This window comes from Populus nigra, chromosome 2 (genome assembly GCF_951802175.1).
Source record: "Populus nigra chromosome 2, ddPopNigr1.1, whole genome shotgun sequence".
NCBI classification, from domain to species: Eukaryota; Viridiplantae; Streptophyta; class Magnoliopsida; order Malpighiales; family Salicaceae; genus Populus; species Populus nigra.
In genome coordinates this window covers 43,920,091-43,936,252 of record NC_084853.1, presented here as the reverse complement: position 1 = coordinate 43,936,252, position 16,162 = coordinate 43,920,091, and the positions used below count along the sequence as shown (strand labels likewise).

At 34.2% G+C, this 16,162-nt stretch overlaps 2 protein-coding genes and 3 non-coding genes across 7 annotated transcripts; 2 read left to right on the top strand and 3 right to left on the bottom strand.

Annotated features, from left to right (window-relative positions):
* Positions 1 to 378: 378 nt before the first annotated feature.
* Positions 379 to 481, bottom strand: LOC133684384 (small nucleolar RNA R64/Z200 family). The gene has a single exon (XR_009837886.1). It is a non-coding gene; the product is annotated as a small nucleolar RNA R64/Z200 family (small nucleolar RNA).
* Positions 482 to 536: 55 nt separating this feature from the next.
* LOC133684357 (small nucleolar RNA SNORD18) lies at positions 537 to 613 on the bottom strand. Its single transcript, XR_009837866.1, has one exon. It is a non-coding gene; the product is annotated as a small nucleolar RNA SNORD18 (small nucleolar RNA).
* Positions 614 to 714: 101 nt separating this feature from the next.
* LOC133684381 (small nucleolar RNA Z199) lies at positions 715 to 791 on the bottom strand. Its single transcript, XR_009837883.1, has one exon. It is a non-coding gene; the product is annotated as a small nucleolar RNA Z199 (small nucleolar RNA).
* Positions 792 to 5,395: 4,604 nt separating this feature from the next.
* Positions 5,396 to 8,321, top strand: LOC133681772 (uncharacterized). Its single transcript, XM_062104904.1, has 6 exons — positions 5,396 to 5,800; positions 5,898 to 6,057; positions 6,531 to 6,718; positions 6,860 to 6,983; positions 7,532 to 7,662; positions 7,939 to 8,321. Exons 1-6 carry the CDS (start codon positions 5,570 to 5,572, stop codon positions 8,059 to 8,061), a joined length of 957 nt encoding a protein of 318 aa, XP_061960888.1. The 5' UTR covers positions 5,396 to 5,569; the 3' UTR covers positions 8,062 to 8,321.
* A 361-nt stretch (positions 8,322 to 8,682) lies between these two features.
* Positions 8,683 to 16,064, top strand: LOC133682397 (uncharacterized). 3 transcript variants are annotated; one of them, XM_062105731.1, is made up of 3 exons: positions 8,683 to 8,929; positions 9,005 to 9,215; positions 15,735 to 16,064. In XM_062105731.1, the coding sequence occupies exons 2-3, from the start codon at positions 9,027 to 9,029 to the stop codon at positions 15,819 to 15,821; spliced, it is 276 nt and encodes a 91-aa protein (XP_061961715.1). In that variant the 5' UTR covers positions 8,683 to 8,929; positions 9,005 to 9,026; the 3' UTR covers positions 15,822 to 16,064. The 3 variants fall into 3 exon arrangements, with proteins under 3 accessions (XP_061961715.1, XP_061961714.1, XP_061961713.1); XM_062105730.1 differs by having other exon boundaries at positions 8,684 to 8,929; positions 9,016 to 9,215; XM_062105729.1 differs by having other exon boundaries at positions 8,684 to 9,215.
* The last annotated feature ends 98 nt before the right edge of the window (positions 16,065 to 16,162 follow it).

Below are 16,162 nucleotides of genomic sequence, written 5' to 3'. Positions count from 1 at the left end.
ATATAAAAAACAAAATAAATTAAATTGTATCTCTTCTAAAATTATGAATTTAACTTGTTTATTAATTAAATCTAAATTAAACAATTTATCCATATGGATTTTTAGTCTACTTTGTTGCCATTCATATTGATTTAAGTTCTTGATCCAAGGCCAAAGCTCCCCTGTTTTTTTCTGGTTATGATCCAGATACCAGAGCTAACAAGATTAGCTTTCTTCAGCATGTTTCCTGCTTTATTAAGTATATTTCAGTTCTTAAATCTGATGAGATGAATTTAATGGTAGATACGAATCCAGTCTGACGATTTTCGAACGGAGGAACGGGTTTCAGCATTCAACAGTCAGTATTAGTAGAACCCTCTTAGCCGATTAAGGAAAAACAAGGTGCTCAGGATCATGAATATGTTCTCATAGAGTTTTCCTGACAGGAAAACATCTCTGAAGTCTGACATGTGAATTCATTCATGGCTCATCATAGCAACAGAGAAGTGGGATTAACATTAATTTCTTACAAATATTTTAAAAATATCTTGAAATGGGAGATCAGAAATTGGTAAAAAGTTTTCGGTCACGGTTAAATCAGAAACACGGACCAAAGTTTATCTCATCATATCTCCCAGTGGATCGCATTGATATTAATAAAAAAAACTAAAAAAAAAAACAACAGAGACAGAGCGAGGAAAACATGAAATTAAATAAAAAGGAGGGGCAAAATGGAATCATCAGAGACTTAAATACAAGTAATCACGAAATCAATCGATCATTTTGTTGCAGTTTTTCTTCATCCCATGATCATCATTCTGTCCCTCTTGAGTTTAAAAACCACAACAGATTCAACATTACAAAAACCCATAGTTTTCTACATGAAAAAACAGAAATATCACAGCAAAAGAGAGACACGACAGAAAAGACACTGAGAAATAGAGAGGGATGGTGTAGCTTGGCTGGGTTAAAGAAGAGACGGGCTCTCACCGAAGCGAGTGTGGATTATATAGGAGGAGGCAAGGAGTTGAGGAAACCCTAATTCAGTATTTCAGTGTGCTGCTGTTTTGCGACTCGTTGGCGTTTACTTGAACCGTTGGATTGTCCTGTAAAATATTCGTATCGACGGTCTTGCTCTTTCTCTCCTTTATTTTCCTTTATTTTATTTTTCCTCTCCTGCAAAGTTTACTCCTTTAACTCAATTTCTCTACTTGGCGGCAAATAAATAGTACCAGAGGAATTCTAGGAATAGTAAGAGTTTTTTTTTTTAACAATACTGGAATATCTCCATAATTTCACATATTCATCACTGGATATTCTATTAATTTAAATTGAGTTACATGTATGTACAAATATTAAAATTAATGTTATTTTAAGTTATATTTTTATGAATTATTTATTTTTTTAAAATTACGTAAATAACATAGAAATGTGAGAAATTTTAATGTATTTATTAAATAATTAGTGATATCTTATTGGTTATTTCATGTGTTCGTTTTAAATAAAAATAATAGATACAAATAAAAAAAATTAAATGGATATATTATTTTTATTTTTGTTCTATCATAAGTTTTTTTTTCATGCTTATCTTTTATATTTATTAAATAATTAAATAACTAATATGATTTTACTCTCGCCATAATTTTTTTAAGAAATGCTAGGAATTGCAACAGTTTTTTTTCGCAGGAATAGTAACAATTTGGAAATTTTTCAAATGTTTCGTGAGTATTCATCGCTTTTTTCTTGTTAATTAGAATCAATATGCATGTATAGTGATTTTCACCTTTATTTTTATATGCTATTTTTATTTTTTAAAATTGTATAAAACCTGATCAATTTTAATATAATATTAATTGGTGTGTTTGGAAAAGTGATGGGTTTTGTGTTGTGGTTGGTAAAAGTTGTTTTTAAAAAATCATTTTTTCTCGTGATGTGTATATAAAAAGATGTGTTTGGTTAAAACTGTAGTTAAAAATATTATTGTCTAATAAACAATTGATATGTGTTTGGTTAAGTTGTTTTTTAAAGTACTTTTGTTAATAAAATTACAAAGAAGAATATGAGTTAATTTTCAAGTTGTTAGTAGCATTTGTGAGCATTTTTTTTCATATAAAAAAGAAATAACAATGTTACATTATTGTTGTTCTTCAATTATCTCATTAAACTATGTGATATTCCATCACGAACATAATTCATTCGAGAAGATCACTGGTTGCCTTGGCTTTGTGAACATGGAAAAACATCGGCTAAAATATCACCATGAATTGCAATCATATTCTGTAAATGCAAAATCTTCCTATGACTTTCTCCTAATATAGTCATGTAGTGTCATTGATCGAGCTTTTGGTACCAAAAATAGTGGGGTCTTAGCAATCTGGTGCAATGATGGGTTTTAGGGATTTGGCGACAAACATGGAGTAATAGCCTAGTGATCTTCTTGTGGCTTTTACAGACCTGGGGGGTATGGTGACATAAATCTTTTGCGTTCTAGGTATTTGGATCTGGAGGAGTGATTGGGGATCTTTGAGTCGCTGGTGAAGAGAAACAAAGTGAATCAAAATCTCTGGAGCAGCGGTTACAGTATTATGTTTGTAAGGGAAGGATAATGTTGTCTAATTTTTTCAACGGTCTTAAGCACCACAAAAATATAAAAATTTGATTATTTGTTTACTGTCTTCAGACCAGCTTTTCATTTGAAAAGCTGGCTAAAACTACTTCTAATTAACTGCAGTAATACCTCAAAAATTCACGTGGGGTCCACAAATTAATATCAGCTTTTTATTGTCACCAAACAATAAAAAAATTATGTTCGGACTAACCGCAAAAGCCACCACAGAGCCAAACACCGTAAATAAAAAACTAAAACACTTGAAATGAGTATTGTTGAGCTTACATTGTACACCGTCACATATTTTACCATGGACCTATTGTTTATAATTTTTATTTTTTTTAATTTGATCTCAAACTTTTTTTTTTTTTGAGTGGTTGCATTATTTTATGTCAAATTCAATAGCAATTGAATCAAGTTTGTTAGCTAAAAAAAAATTGCAAGACAAGGATCATAGTAGAAAATACATCACAAATATATGATGATTTCAAGGTACAAAAAAAATTTAATATAGTCCTCGTATTTTAAAAATTATACATACTCGATATCTCAATATTTTTTCAATTAAATTCTAGTATAAAAATTTATTTATATTATTTTTAAGTCTCTGGTTTGGGAGATAGGAGATGGAGGTCATTGGATTTTGACAATGAAGAAAGTAAAACATCGTTAACATCTATCCAAATCACTAAAACCATCAATATTCATGTTAAAATGTTACATTTGTTGATGGGAAATCATAGTGGGTGTTTTTGTACCTTTAAAGTTTATGAAAAAACAAATATAAACTCATAATTTATTTATTTTTTTAGGTTGATTTTAGTTTTTTATATGATTTTTTGAGGTCATAGATAGATTTATCACGGTTCCTTTAGTGTTCTTCTATGTATTTTTGATCAAAAATATGTTACAAATGAGTTTTTGGGTCATAAAACCTTAAGTCCTGGTTTTCCAGCTATTACAATCTTAAATAAATATTTATATCTAGGGTTGACGTGAATTTCACGATCATATAATTTTATTATACAAATAAAATTTTATAAAAAATATCATCAAGCCTAATAGAGTCCACGATCCAAGTCGTGGGGGATCGAGATTGATGTAATATGTTGTTGTTTTAATATATTTTTTTAAAAAATTAATCTTAAAGTTTTTTTAAAAATTAAATCATATTTTAATAAGTCATTCAAATTATCTTTGAATTTATAAAATTAATCGACTTAAGTAGGGTTAGCTCCACATAATTTGATAGAAAACTTAAATTAGATAAAAAATTAAAAAAATAATTATAATCAACTCATTTGGCCAAGTTTAACGACACTGTAAAAAATCTCTGCATGCTTTTAATATTTAAAAAGATTTATCCAATCATGGTGGAGCACAGATCGATAAACTAGCAATACCCGGTTATTAACTAGTACATGCAGCTTGATTCAAGCGACCAGCGTACCGAGTGAGGGGTAATTCTAAAGCATCGCCGTGTTGGATATATTTTCATAACAATTATTTTATAATGTTATTTTTTTGCACCGATATAGTGATAAATTAATCCATGAAATATTTCAATAATATATGTAGTATACTAAGTAATCATGTAATCTATCGACCACCTTTGATCACGCTTAATTTGGTAGCACTGGTATACTTGCCACATGTGCGGCACGTGTATTTCACAAATGTGAATATAAAATCTGAATAAAGCCATTTGTATACAATACAAATACACAAATTTTAACATAATTATATCTGCACTGCAGTTTTACTTTATATATATATATATATATATATATATATATATATATATATATATATGAGATAAGAGCAAAAAATATGGATATAAATAGAAAATTTATTTTACCCTCTGACCAGGGAATCTTTTTCAATATTAGCAGATTTTGTAGTATAAATCTTTTATTCCAGAGAAGCAAAAAATAGCATAAAAAACAACCAAGGATCTGCCATAAAAAATACATATAATTTTAAAATTTATTGAATTTTGATGTAATTTTATTATTTTCAAGTTTTAAATATATATGTTATCTATAAAAAATAAAAATAGTATAAATCTTTTATCCCAGACGAGTAATAATAAAAAGATTATTAAAAATAGATCTTTTATTTTTATAAATCTTTTATAAAAATAGTATAAAAAGAGTATAATAAAATTAGGATAGCATGGAGAGAATAACCAAGGATCAACTATGTATATAAAAAAATCTAATTTAATAACTTATTGAATTCTGATGTAGTTTTATTATTTTTAAAATTTAAATATACATGCTATGTATGAAAATTAAAAATCAGGGCATGAACAAAATATTTATGAATTGTCTTATCTAAAGGACTCTTCTTCTAACATTAATGGCAATGACAAAAAGAAATAACGTGAATTTTATGAATCTCAGTAAAAGATAACGCAAGAACTACGAATTTTTTTCTGATAAATTTTTATTATTCTTGAGATTTTAATAACCCATCTTTATTAACTTGATTTTTTTTAGAGTTTTAATTATCAAAATAAAGTTTCAATATTTTATATTATATAAGGTTTTATGTAATTTATAATGAAAAAAACAGCACTCTCTTTTAGGGATCATATCGATGTTTTAATATATTTTTAATCAAAGTTAAATATATTAGTATTGTCATATATTTCATTTCATATTATATTATATTATGATATCAAGAATAATAAAGTTTTTTTACACAAAGTATAAATATTTTTTTAATTCTAGTATGTTGATTTTTTTAAAGTAAGAAAGTATATTTGATATTTATGAACAAAAACTTCTCAATACATGCGATGATTCTTAAAATTCAAGAGTATTTGTATCGAAAACTATGGAAAGAAATGACAACTGACAGATGAACCTTCGTCCCCGTACCTCATCTGATCCAAAAAAATAAGCAGAATTAACACACCCGACCCACTCACCCATCCACCACCTCCACCACCAGGAAACTCCGCTTACAGCATTTGGGATGGAGACGAAGAGAGTGTTAGTGGTAGGAGGGACAGGCTACTTAGGCCAACACGTATTGCTATCCCTTTCACGAATCAAAGACAGCGCCCCTTACGATCTCGCTTTCACTTACCACTCCAATTCAAATCTTCTTGAACCCTTGCTTGATGCCATCCCTCACTCTCACGCTTTCCATGTTGATTTAGCTACGGGTGACGGATTCCAATCCATCGCCTCCAAATTCGGCCAGGTACAAACCCCCCCTATAAATTTTAACTTCTTCAGTTCTCTTCCAGTTTGTTCGTTAATTTCAAGGATCTGTTAAGTTTTTTTGAAATGTCTGCCAGCCTCATGTTGTGGTGAACTGTGCTGCACTGTCTGTGCCTCGTGTTTGTGAGAAGGACCCTGATGCTGCTATGTCTATAAATGTACCTTGCTCTCTTGTAAACTGGTTGTCGAGCTTCGAGGAGAGAGATACCCTACTTATCCATTTATCAACTGATCAAGGTTAATTGAACTTAATCCTTATATTTTTTTGAAATTTTTTCTATCTGGAGTGCTTAACGTTTAAGGTTTTGTTGGGTTTTGTTATGTTGGCAACATTCATTGAGAAGGTTTCTATCAGGTCAACAAAGTTAGAGAATTGGAAAAGTGAAGCATTATATCAAATCTTCAATACTAGATGGGTTTTTGTTTTCTTACAATAGTTGTAGAATACAAATGATGAACCCTTCTGAGCAATTTCAAGTTGAATAAGAAGTTGTTCATTAACTTTCCAGTCCTTCTAACATCACGTGGATCTAAATGCGAGCAGTAAGTATTGTGTTGCTGTTGGGATCGTTACTTTAAGTTGTTATATTTCCATCATCCCAATGCATATTGATTTGTGTGGCATCAATGTTTTTTCCAATGTGAAGCCCAATTGGAATGCGTCTTTGGTTTGATCTATTGATCCTTTTATTGTTGTCTTTTACAATCAGTTTATGAAGGGGTGAAATCATTCTACAAGGAAGAAGATGAAACTGTTCCTGTTAATGTGTATGGTAAATCAAAAGTGGCAGCAGAGCAGTTTATTTCTAAGACGTGGCCAAACTATGCAATATTGAGAAGCAGCATCATCTTTGGGCCACAAACTATCTCTCCCGTCAAAAAATCACTTCCAATTCAGGTGCTCAGTTGCTCACATAGAATGTAGACCTTACATTTGTACTCTTATCACTCTGTATTCCCTGTCTTGCGAAGATACAAAACGAATTGGATTCTATGGTTACCTGTTGTCTAACCGATATGTGACATCTAATTGATGCAGTGGATTGATGGTGTCCTCTCCAAAAAAGAACAAGTAGAGTTCTTCCATGATGAGTTCCGCTGCCCAGTGTATGTCAAGGATGTTGTGACCATTATACTGTCTTTGATAAACAAATGGATAATAGGTATGCAGTTACATGCATCTATAGTCACACATAAAAAAACTACATGCTTCAGCCCAACATTGATAAACTACACAATGCTCTTTACATTAGGTAGAACGTAGAAGAACTTTTGATGGGAAAGCAAGAGTTACATTTCATCTAATGCTCTGTGTTTTGACCTCTTGAAAGAGATTACATTCATTAAAGTAATCATCTAACCTGGCAAAGCTTCTTCTTTTCAACATTTTTTTATAATGCTGTCTTTTCTGTAAACCTCTTTTCTTTTCTTTTTTCCTTTTCTTTTATTACTCTTCATTTGTGCACGTTTTCTCTTATGTAAAACTAAATGGTGTTAAAATAAGTTGCTTCTTTATTTGCTTATTGAAGTATGATCAATTGTACCAGCATGTGATGGGAATGTAACTGAAATTCATAGCTCTCCTGTAGTTGGTAACTATATATTTCTTTATTGGCATTGTACTTCTTGATTTTTCCTGCTGCCTGTTTGCCTCTGTGCTTTGACATCGGATCTGGCCCGATCATCCTAATATTGGTGGTGCTTGTCCTAGAGGGTAAGCAGATGAAGTTGCTCTTAAATGTTGGTGGACCTGACAGAGTATCTCGTGTTCAAATGGCTGAAACTGTTGCACATGTTAGAGGATACAACACCTCTTTGATCAAGCAAGTATCTGCATCTTCGGTAAGCAGATGAAGTTTAATAAGGCCTTTTCATTTGATTGCCTGTTGTCCTCCTGGCTCAGGCATCACTTGATTATCACGTATTCATCTGATTGCTCCTCAATCCATCAGATAATTTACTTACATGTTGTTCAATTCTGCCTTTATCCTTCTCACTGTTCTGTCACCTCAAAAAATACATGGAATATACATTATTCTTCTTCTGGTTAAGAATGCACCTTTCTCTTTGGCACATGTGCATGTGGCGGCTCTTAAATACGTAACACTTATTTTTCAGGTTTATCGTGGAGTCTCATCGCCAGCTGACATATCCATGGATATTTCAAAACTGATTCAAACAGTAAGTATATCGCCCACCCCATTCAGAGATGGTGTCATACTGACACTTGATTCAACTTAAATACATGGAGATATATTTTAGCCCTCTCTCATCATCACATGTAAGCTACTGCTGAGGATATAGCATGGATATCAATTTCCCTTTTGTTTTGCCAAACTGGAGGATTCATGAAAGGTGGATCTTTGTTGCTCGTGCTGTGAGACATTCAAGTTGTAAACCTGTTCATTTTCTCAAATTGTACGAAAAATGTAGCGTATAAATAATTGTATTGTGAATTTCCAATAACATAAAATACGAAAACAGAGATTTCTTCAACTAAATTATGCAACTTGGGAGTGGACTATGCAATTTGTCATTTTTAAGTTCAGATTTTCATGGCTTGGGAGAGTACCAGCCCATGAAATGTGGCAAGTTAGAAAGCAGGCTGAGGAGAAAGATGACCCTTGTAATTTTATCAGCTAGAGCATTCTCTCTTGCCCAATGTACTCGGTAGTGGAGACATGCTTGAAAAATTTGAAAGAGAAAAAAAAACCCATAAAAGTTATTAGTTGTTGTTTTTAAAATTAAAAAAATAAAAACCACAAGAAAAATAGCTGTAATTTGAACAAAAAAAAAAGAAAACTCCAAACAAATATAGGAGGAGGCATGCGTGCTAACATAGGCGCCCACATGCTATTAGGCCTTTCTTGCTGCCTCACCTCGTCAAGTCCGGAGAGTTGGGAAGACAAAAATACCCTCCAGAGCACGAACGACATCAATTCAAGGCAAACACACTCACGACACGCCAAACGCCTACTCCAGTAACTCCACTGTCTACAGTACTCCACGCTTGGAAGGAATCTGGAAAGGAAAGATCCCAACAACTATAACAAAGCAGAGCCCGTCATCTTCATTTTCCACTCTCTCTCTCTGTCTATTCATCTCGCTGGTAAATTCTGCTAATTTACCAGTAATTTATTTGTCAGGGTTTTTACTGTAAAAATAGCTCAAATCCATTTTTTAGCGAGTGACCAGCCCGATCGAAGATGGGAGGAGGAGGAGCAGAACATGGACACGGAGCTGAGGGGGCCCACGGTGACTTTAGGGCGAAGGTATGGAGCATGAGTGGAGGTCCATACTGCAGACCTAAGCACTGGCGCCGTAACACCGCCATCGCCATGTTCGGCGTCTTCCTCATCTGCATTCCAATCGCCATGAAATCCGCTGAACTCGAGGTCTCCCTTCTCATTCTATTAATTTTATATTTTCTTTCTGTTTGGTTGTGGGAATGGTTAGATGTTTGAATTCTGGATCTTAGATCTTTAAAACAGTGTAGTAGACGGCGATTCAATTAGAGGTGTTGACATGCTTTTGTTGGTTTGGTCTAGTTAATCGTTTTTAGGTCTAATTAACTTGTTTTAATCTTCTGATTTTCGGTATCTTCTCAATTCCTATAGAATTAATATCCAATATTGGTTCTTATTACTTGGTTTAATTAACTGCTTAATTAGTGTTAAATAGTGAAGTTTTCCATGCGAAAGGATTAGCTATCATTGGGACACCGGGCAAGCAATGTTGTTGTTGGTGTTGGTGTATTTTTTTTTTTGAAGTAGAGGTTTCCTTGAATTTTATGATATTATTATTATCCATTTTGTATGCAACTCATATGACCCATAGCTATTGGTACTTCCTTTTGTTTCTGTATGTGGACGGGTGCCTCTTGGCGTCTACATTAATCGATCCTTTTAACACTTTTACTCATCATAAAGGCAGCAACAAGTCCAGTATCTATTCAATGATTAGCTGTATAAATAAGTGGCTTACTGGTTGTTTATTACAAACGTGGAGTCCTTGAATTTTGTGAGATTAGGTATTTCAAATATGTTCATATGGTGTAAGTCTATGAGATTGTAGTTCCTTATGTTTCTGTGCACGGGCTGTGTTCTGTCGGAGACTACATTAAGTTTCTTTTATGCATATTGAAAAGGATTAGCTATATTGATTGGTAATCTTATATTCTTGTTTCCAACATGTTGGGTTCCTTCCATCACCACCAATGCATTGCAACTCTCCACCCCTAGCTCTCAGAAAACCCATTCACTTTCAACTTGTCTTTCTACTAATTTCTCTTGTAAGCTCTCCAGCAAGTACTTTGGGATTAATACTCCTCCACTCACATAATTATGGGTCTCAGTTTCATGTGAGTAGGGCTCCTAGAGCACCTGTAATTTATTTTGCTTATGTTACAAAATTTGGTTGCTCTAACTTTCAATAGCTCTTCTTGCCAAATGATAGAGGTTCAAATTGACAACATCTCACTTGTTTCTAACATGAATAGCAAAGACGATCGTTTAAGCTTTCTCAAGTCAAATGTGTTTTTTCTTTACTTGATTTTTGGTGGTCATGACATTAATGTAGTTGTGAAAAAAACTCAGACTAGATATAGGCTTTCCATGGCTGCGTTTTAGTTCGTGACGGGTCTTGAATGTGGGTTTATATCTATGGCCTGATTTGTTTCTAAAAAACAAGTTCCTTGTAGGAACAAGATACTCCGATACTTAAGTTAGTGAATGCAGGGGAAAAAATGTATGTAAGAGAAAATAAAATGAAGTGGTAGAGAGGAGAAAATTCTTGTGTAAAGCTATTTTTGTCTTTTGAAGGATGTGTAGAGTCCATGACTTGAGTATTCTTACCCAGTCCTTGAACTTTCTTCATGGAGAAGGATAATATTTTATTAGAAAATTGAGTCATCTGGTGTTGGGCCATGCTTGTCATTGATGGAGACATTGGTGGTAACATTTTTCTTGAAAATTGAGGGTTGTTGTGCCATGTGTGCTATTGGTGGAGATGTTAACAAGTTATAGTACTAGGAATAACCATTGGCTAGAAAAGCAGTGCTTGCATTGCATAGAAAAAGTACCACGTGCATAGAAAAAGTACTGTGTGCATGGAAAGTTTGTGTGCGACTCTTGGGAACTTGAAAAAATGCATAAAGATGTGTGTCGAGGCAAGAATAGACATGCCAAGGTAAGTCAGAATTGAGCTGGGGCACGAAATGCTACTTTTCTAGCTGTTTGGGCTTGATCTAAATAATTGAAATGCGAGTGCGTGTAATGCACGCATCAATGAGTTAGCTATTTGCTACCTTCGGGCAGTGTGTGTGGCCCACTCTAGTCCCAATGGTGGTCTTCTAAGGTGTCAATAGATTCGTCTCTTCGAGATCTTTTTGATAGTATTAGGATGTCGTCATCGGAACTTGGTTAAAACCCCGACATCCCATTCTTTTTTTTCTTCTCTTTTCTCTCTCCGCCCTTGTCTTTTTATGCCATCTCATTTATTCTTCAAACTATTGGATTGTTTTTGTTTTCACAACCATTTGATCTTTATAACAATTTGGATTGAATTATGCTCATTATAATTAATGGGAGGGTTGCATGGGACATGCATAATTGTTCTGGAAATGCATGAAAATGCATGGCCCTTCCTATCCATGTGGGCCACCCAAAAGGCTAGGACTCTAAATGGCTAGATTTTTTTAAAAAAGATTTTCGCTGCACCATCATCTCCCACGTCTTCTACAAAAAAATTTCATTATGAAATCTCCAAACATATCTCTAGGTCTAACGAAAAATCTCCATGGCAAGATCTTTGTTTTTTCATTGAAATCTCCATGTTTTCATATGAATTCTTTGTCTCCAAACACATCTCCCATGAAAATCTCTATGGCAAAATCTTTATTGAAATCTACACGTTTACATACAACATATCCCTGCACAATTCTTTAACACTACTTTCACAAAAAGTATTCTCTACTTTCTAAATAACAATGTTCTCAGTTGTGAGATGAACAAACAAACTCATCAAACCTCCCATCTCTCTTACAGGCAAACAAACTCTCTCTCTTACATAAATGTTAACAAAAATTACTAGGACTTATGGAGGCCTCTCATGCAGGCATAAAAGGTAACATTTATAAAGTAAATATTCCTCACTTTTGTTAGTCATAGTCTCCCAAAACATGATTGTTTGAAAGACTTGGGAAGCAAATGATGGTGCAACAGGAATAAAAAAAAATTCTAGTTGTTTAGGCCCAACCCAAACAACTTTGAGTTGGCCTAAACATATAGGAGTCCTAGCCATTTAAAAAACATTATAGGTGTTTGGGCTTGACCCAAACAACTATTAGTTAGCCCAAATGGCTAATTCTGCATGTCCCGTGCAATCCTCTAATAAATTGTAATGAACAAAAATCAACCTAAATTGTTACGAAGACTCAATAGCCATGAGAGAAACAAAAATAATTCAACGGCTAGAAGAAGAAATGAGATTGCACAAAAAAACAAGGGAGGAAAGAAGAGAAAAAAAAGAAATGAGATCACACCTAAGCTTCGATGACACTCCGAGTACCATTGAAAAAATCTTAACGAGACGAATTCGTTGGCATATGGGAAGGCCGCCTTTGGAGGCTAGAGTGGGCCATACACGTTACCTGAAGGCACGAGTGGCTCTCTCGCTTACGTGTGCATTGCACCTGTCAGCATTCCAGTCGTCTAGGCTTTTCCCACACAACTGGATTTTTAGTCGTCTTGGCTCTCCTGTACTGGTAGAAATCCTAGCCGTTTAGGGCCTAGTCCAAATGGCTAGCTTTATAAACCTTTAGTGCTATGCTTGAACGGCTAGAAACCTAACATTTTTTGCCTTGACTCAATTTCGACTCACTTTGGTTTATCTAATCTTGTCCCAACACGCCTTAATGCAATTTTTTCAAGTTTCGAGTAGCCACCCACAAACTTTCCATGCATATAGGACTTTTACTATATAGTGCAAACTAGTTAATGATTATTTTCTGATAACATCTCCACCAATGATGTGTTTGGCACAATAGCCCTAACTTTCTAATAAAATGTTGTCACCAATGTCTCCACCGATGACTAACATGACCCAGTATTTGCTGACTCAATTTTCAAGGAAAATATTTTCTTCTTCATAAAATAAATTCAAGGACTATGTATAAATACCCTAGTCACGTGAAAGAATAAACAAGTCCTGGACTACATATAGAGGCTCCAGGAGAACAGGTCTCACATAAGAATTTTCTCTTCACTCACTACATTTTATTTTCTCTTCCTTTCATTATTCTTCCCTCTACATTTACTAATTTAAGCATAAGTATGTACCCTATACCCACAAGGAACTTGTTTTTTAGGAACAACCCAGGCTGAAGATAAAATCCTACATTCAAGACAAGTCACTAGCTCAAGACGTAACCAGGAAAAGCCTATCTCTGTTTGAGGTTTTTTCATGACCATATTAATGGTTTGGAAACTAAAACCTTTTCATATCTATCACAAAAAATTCTTTCCATGACTAATGATTTGGAAACTCCAGGACATAAGGAAATAACTAATCTTCCTAGTTCATGGATTCAAGCTTCTTCGGGTCTCCACCAACTCTCTTATCCAGGGCAAGCACTCAATAATGTTATTCTAGTTATATAAGAACAACTTCATGCTCTTCCATTCCATCAACAAGAGATACAACACATAGCTCCATTACATGTACTAGTTGCACAAAGATAATTTTAGTTCCCCAAAGGGAAAAGACAAAACAATGTGTAAATTAGGTATGATACCCCAACTCTCCAAAGAAGTCATTCTCATTATGAAGAGCACTCTTTAACGAGTCATAATCTTAAGTGTGACTATTACCATGAATCTTCTTCAGAGTCTTGCTCGCTTGCTCTCCTTCGAAAAAGTCCTAAACATGAGACAGGATTAGTAATTGCACGAGCTCCTAAGAAAGAATACCATTCACACCATGTTAGAGACTCTCTACTTTGTCAATCACCGAGTGTTACACACTCATCTCTCCAAAAACTGTCTCCATGAAGGCCAACTTGGATAATTGCGATGACTTTACATATCTTAAAGAGCATGTACAAAATGTGAGAAGCATTCTATAACTTGCAATGCAAAAGAATGACGCTACATGTAAAATTTTCCCGACAACATTTCGTGGATTTGTTGAGGTATGGTATCACAATCTTGAGTCGGACTTCATCTTTGGCCTTCATGATCTTTGTGCTAGGCTCATCTATTGTTTCAACACTAGTTTTTCAGCTAAAACATTCTTCACCATCACCCAACGAGAAGATAAACACTAAACCATATCTTCAAAGATTTAACGAGGAAATGCTAAATGAGGAACGATGGTAGATCTACCCAAACCCATTGTCACCAAAGCTCTGATCAATGGAGTCTACAACTACCTTTTCTGATAACGCTTGTACACTCTTTTTGATAAGACCTAACGTGAAATAAACAATGGAGAACTATACTCAAGTAGAAGAAGCAAGTGTCATAACAAACCGGGACACCCTCATTTTCAGAGAGCACAATCCCAGCAACACCATCAATCTTTCACCAAGACATCTAAAAGGAGCATTAAGAGATCCATTTGAGATCGTTATTTTCTAAACTCTTGACTACACCTTTTACCACTATTTCTTGCCATTTAGGGAAATTATTGTGCAATACCTTCCTCACAGTAAGAGTGGCATGAACACAGGGAAATTCTAATAGGTTTTGTCACTTTCATCTTGATCACGATCATGACACTAAGGAATGCCCCCTGAAATGAAGATAAAAAGATTGATCTCCATGGGATATCTCCATCATTTTGTGAAGAAGGAGATGCGATCTGAACAAACAGGGAAAAATCCTCATAATGTGCTACCTAGATTAGATAATTTTTAAAAATTATATCTCCACTACCTTTTAAATAAAAGTAATAATGTTTCTCCATGTCTAGTTTATATATCATTTATATATCATATCACATAGGCACTGTTCCAATGAAGGAATGCACAAGTTTCTTGTATATAAAAGGAAAAAAGTTTTGATGATTAAAGTTCTGTTTAGTTGAGTCTGGGATTCTGCTGGAGATGAGTGTTTGATTGTATCTCAAGTAAGCTATTCTTTTTGTCTTGCGCTTGACTGTTTTAAAGCCAAGGTGTTTAACTACTTTAGCAGCCAAATTTTAGCTTTATCTCATTGTTCCTAATGTGAACATCACACATCCAGTTTCATTTCTGAGCTATTTTTTGAACTATATACTTGTTTTTTAATGTTAGTGAGCGCACTATTCCGTCCCTGGGGTGTCTTCATGACCTCACTCTTAAAAGTTGAGGAACAACTTGGTCACTGAGACTGGTGGTATGAGTTGATTGAATGTTGATCCATTCCTGAAATGCTGTGACTTGTGAGATAGTATAAAAAGATTGGGAGAATAGATTTTTTAATTGATCCTATGATGGATTGTAGTCTTGATCTCCCCCTTTTTAGGTTGAAAGGAACTAGTTGATATAGAGGTTGTATAGACTGACAGGGAATGGTCGAACCCTTCTTTGTTTTCTATCGAAAGACTGCAACATTACTGTTATGGAACTCTCTTCCTATCAAATAGACATGATGCTGATGTTTTTTACGTGAATGGATATTTTGGTTTTTCCTTCTTTGTTTCTTACTGTGTTCACTTAATTTAATGACACCTTTTGTTACAAGGATGAGTATGATCTACGCAATATGTGTGGAGCTTTTCTAACACAGGTCCAATGCTCCAGTAGTAACTGAGCAGAGTAGGGAGCTGAGAAGAGAGAGAATGTTAGCAACCATCTACTTGTCTATAATTTATGTTTGGGGTTGAAATCATAATTTGGTTTCTGTTAAATACCTGAGAAGATGTTTTTATTGCAGCAACGGCCACATCATCCTGTTCGCCCAATTCCATCACAGCTCTGGTGCAAGAACTTTGGGAATAAAGATTACAATGACGTGCAGTAACTTTTGGAGCTTCAGTTGTAACTTTCAGCATGGCAAAGCGCCCGTTGTATGTTTTGATTGCAGGTTTCAGTAAATTGAGAATGTTCTGGTAATACTAGAATAAGATTTAAATCGTACAACTTAAGGAGTGGGTATGATCATACTGTTAATAAATTGCCCTGTCCTATTTTCTGCCATCAAGAAAATGTTGAAACTGATGTTTGAAATTGCAATTTTGATGCTATTTTTTCCCCTTCTTTATAATCTGAGTCATACCATGACTTCATTTTCAAAGGCTTGACTTTGACAATGCAAGAATTCGCAGAGTAACGAGAGAAGGTGAGAAGTAACTGATTGACTTG

Bases quoted from the DNA above. Each gene is read 5' to 3' on its own strand.
- LOC133681772 (XM_062104904.1), top strand. From the start codon at position 5,570: ATGGAGACGAAGAGAGTGTTAGTGGTAGGAGGGACAGGCTACTTAGGC. The intron at 6,058-6,530 runs GTTAATTGAACT...TTTTACAATCAG, and splicing joins CCATTTATCAACTGATCAAG to TTTATGAAGGGGTGAAATCA. The intron at 6,719-6,859 runs GTGCTCAGTTGC...TAATTGATGCAG, and splicing joins AAAAATCACTTCCAATTCAG to TGGATTGATGGTGTCCTCTC.
- LOC133682397 (XM_062105731.1), top strand. From the start codon at position 9,027: ATGGGAGGAGGAGGAGCAGAACATGGACACGGAGCTGAGGGGGCCCAC. The intron at 9,216-15,734 runs GTCTCCCTTCTC...TTTTTATTGCAG, and splicing joins TGAAATCCGCTGAACTCGAG to CAACGGCCACATCATCCTGT.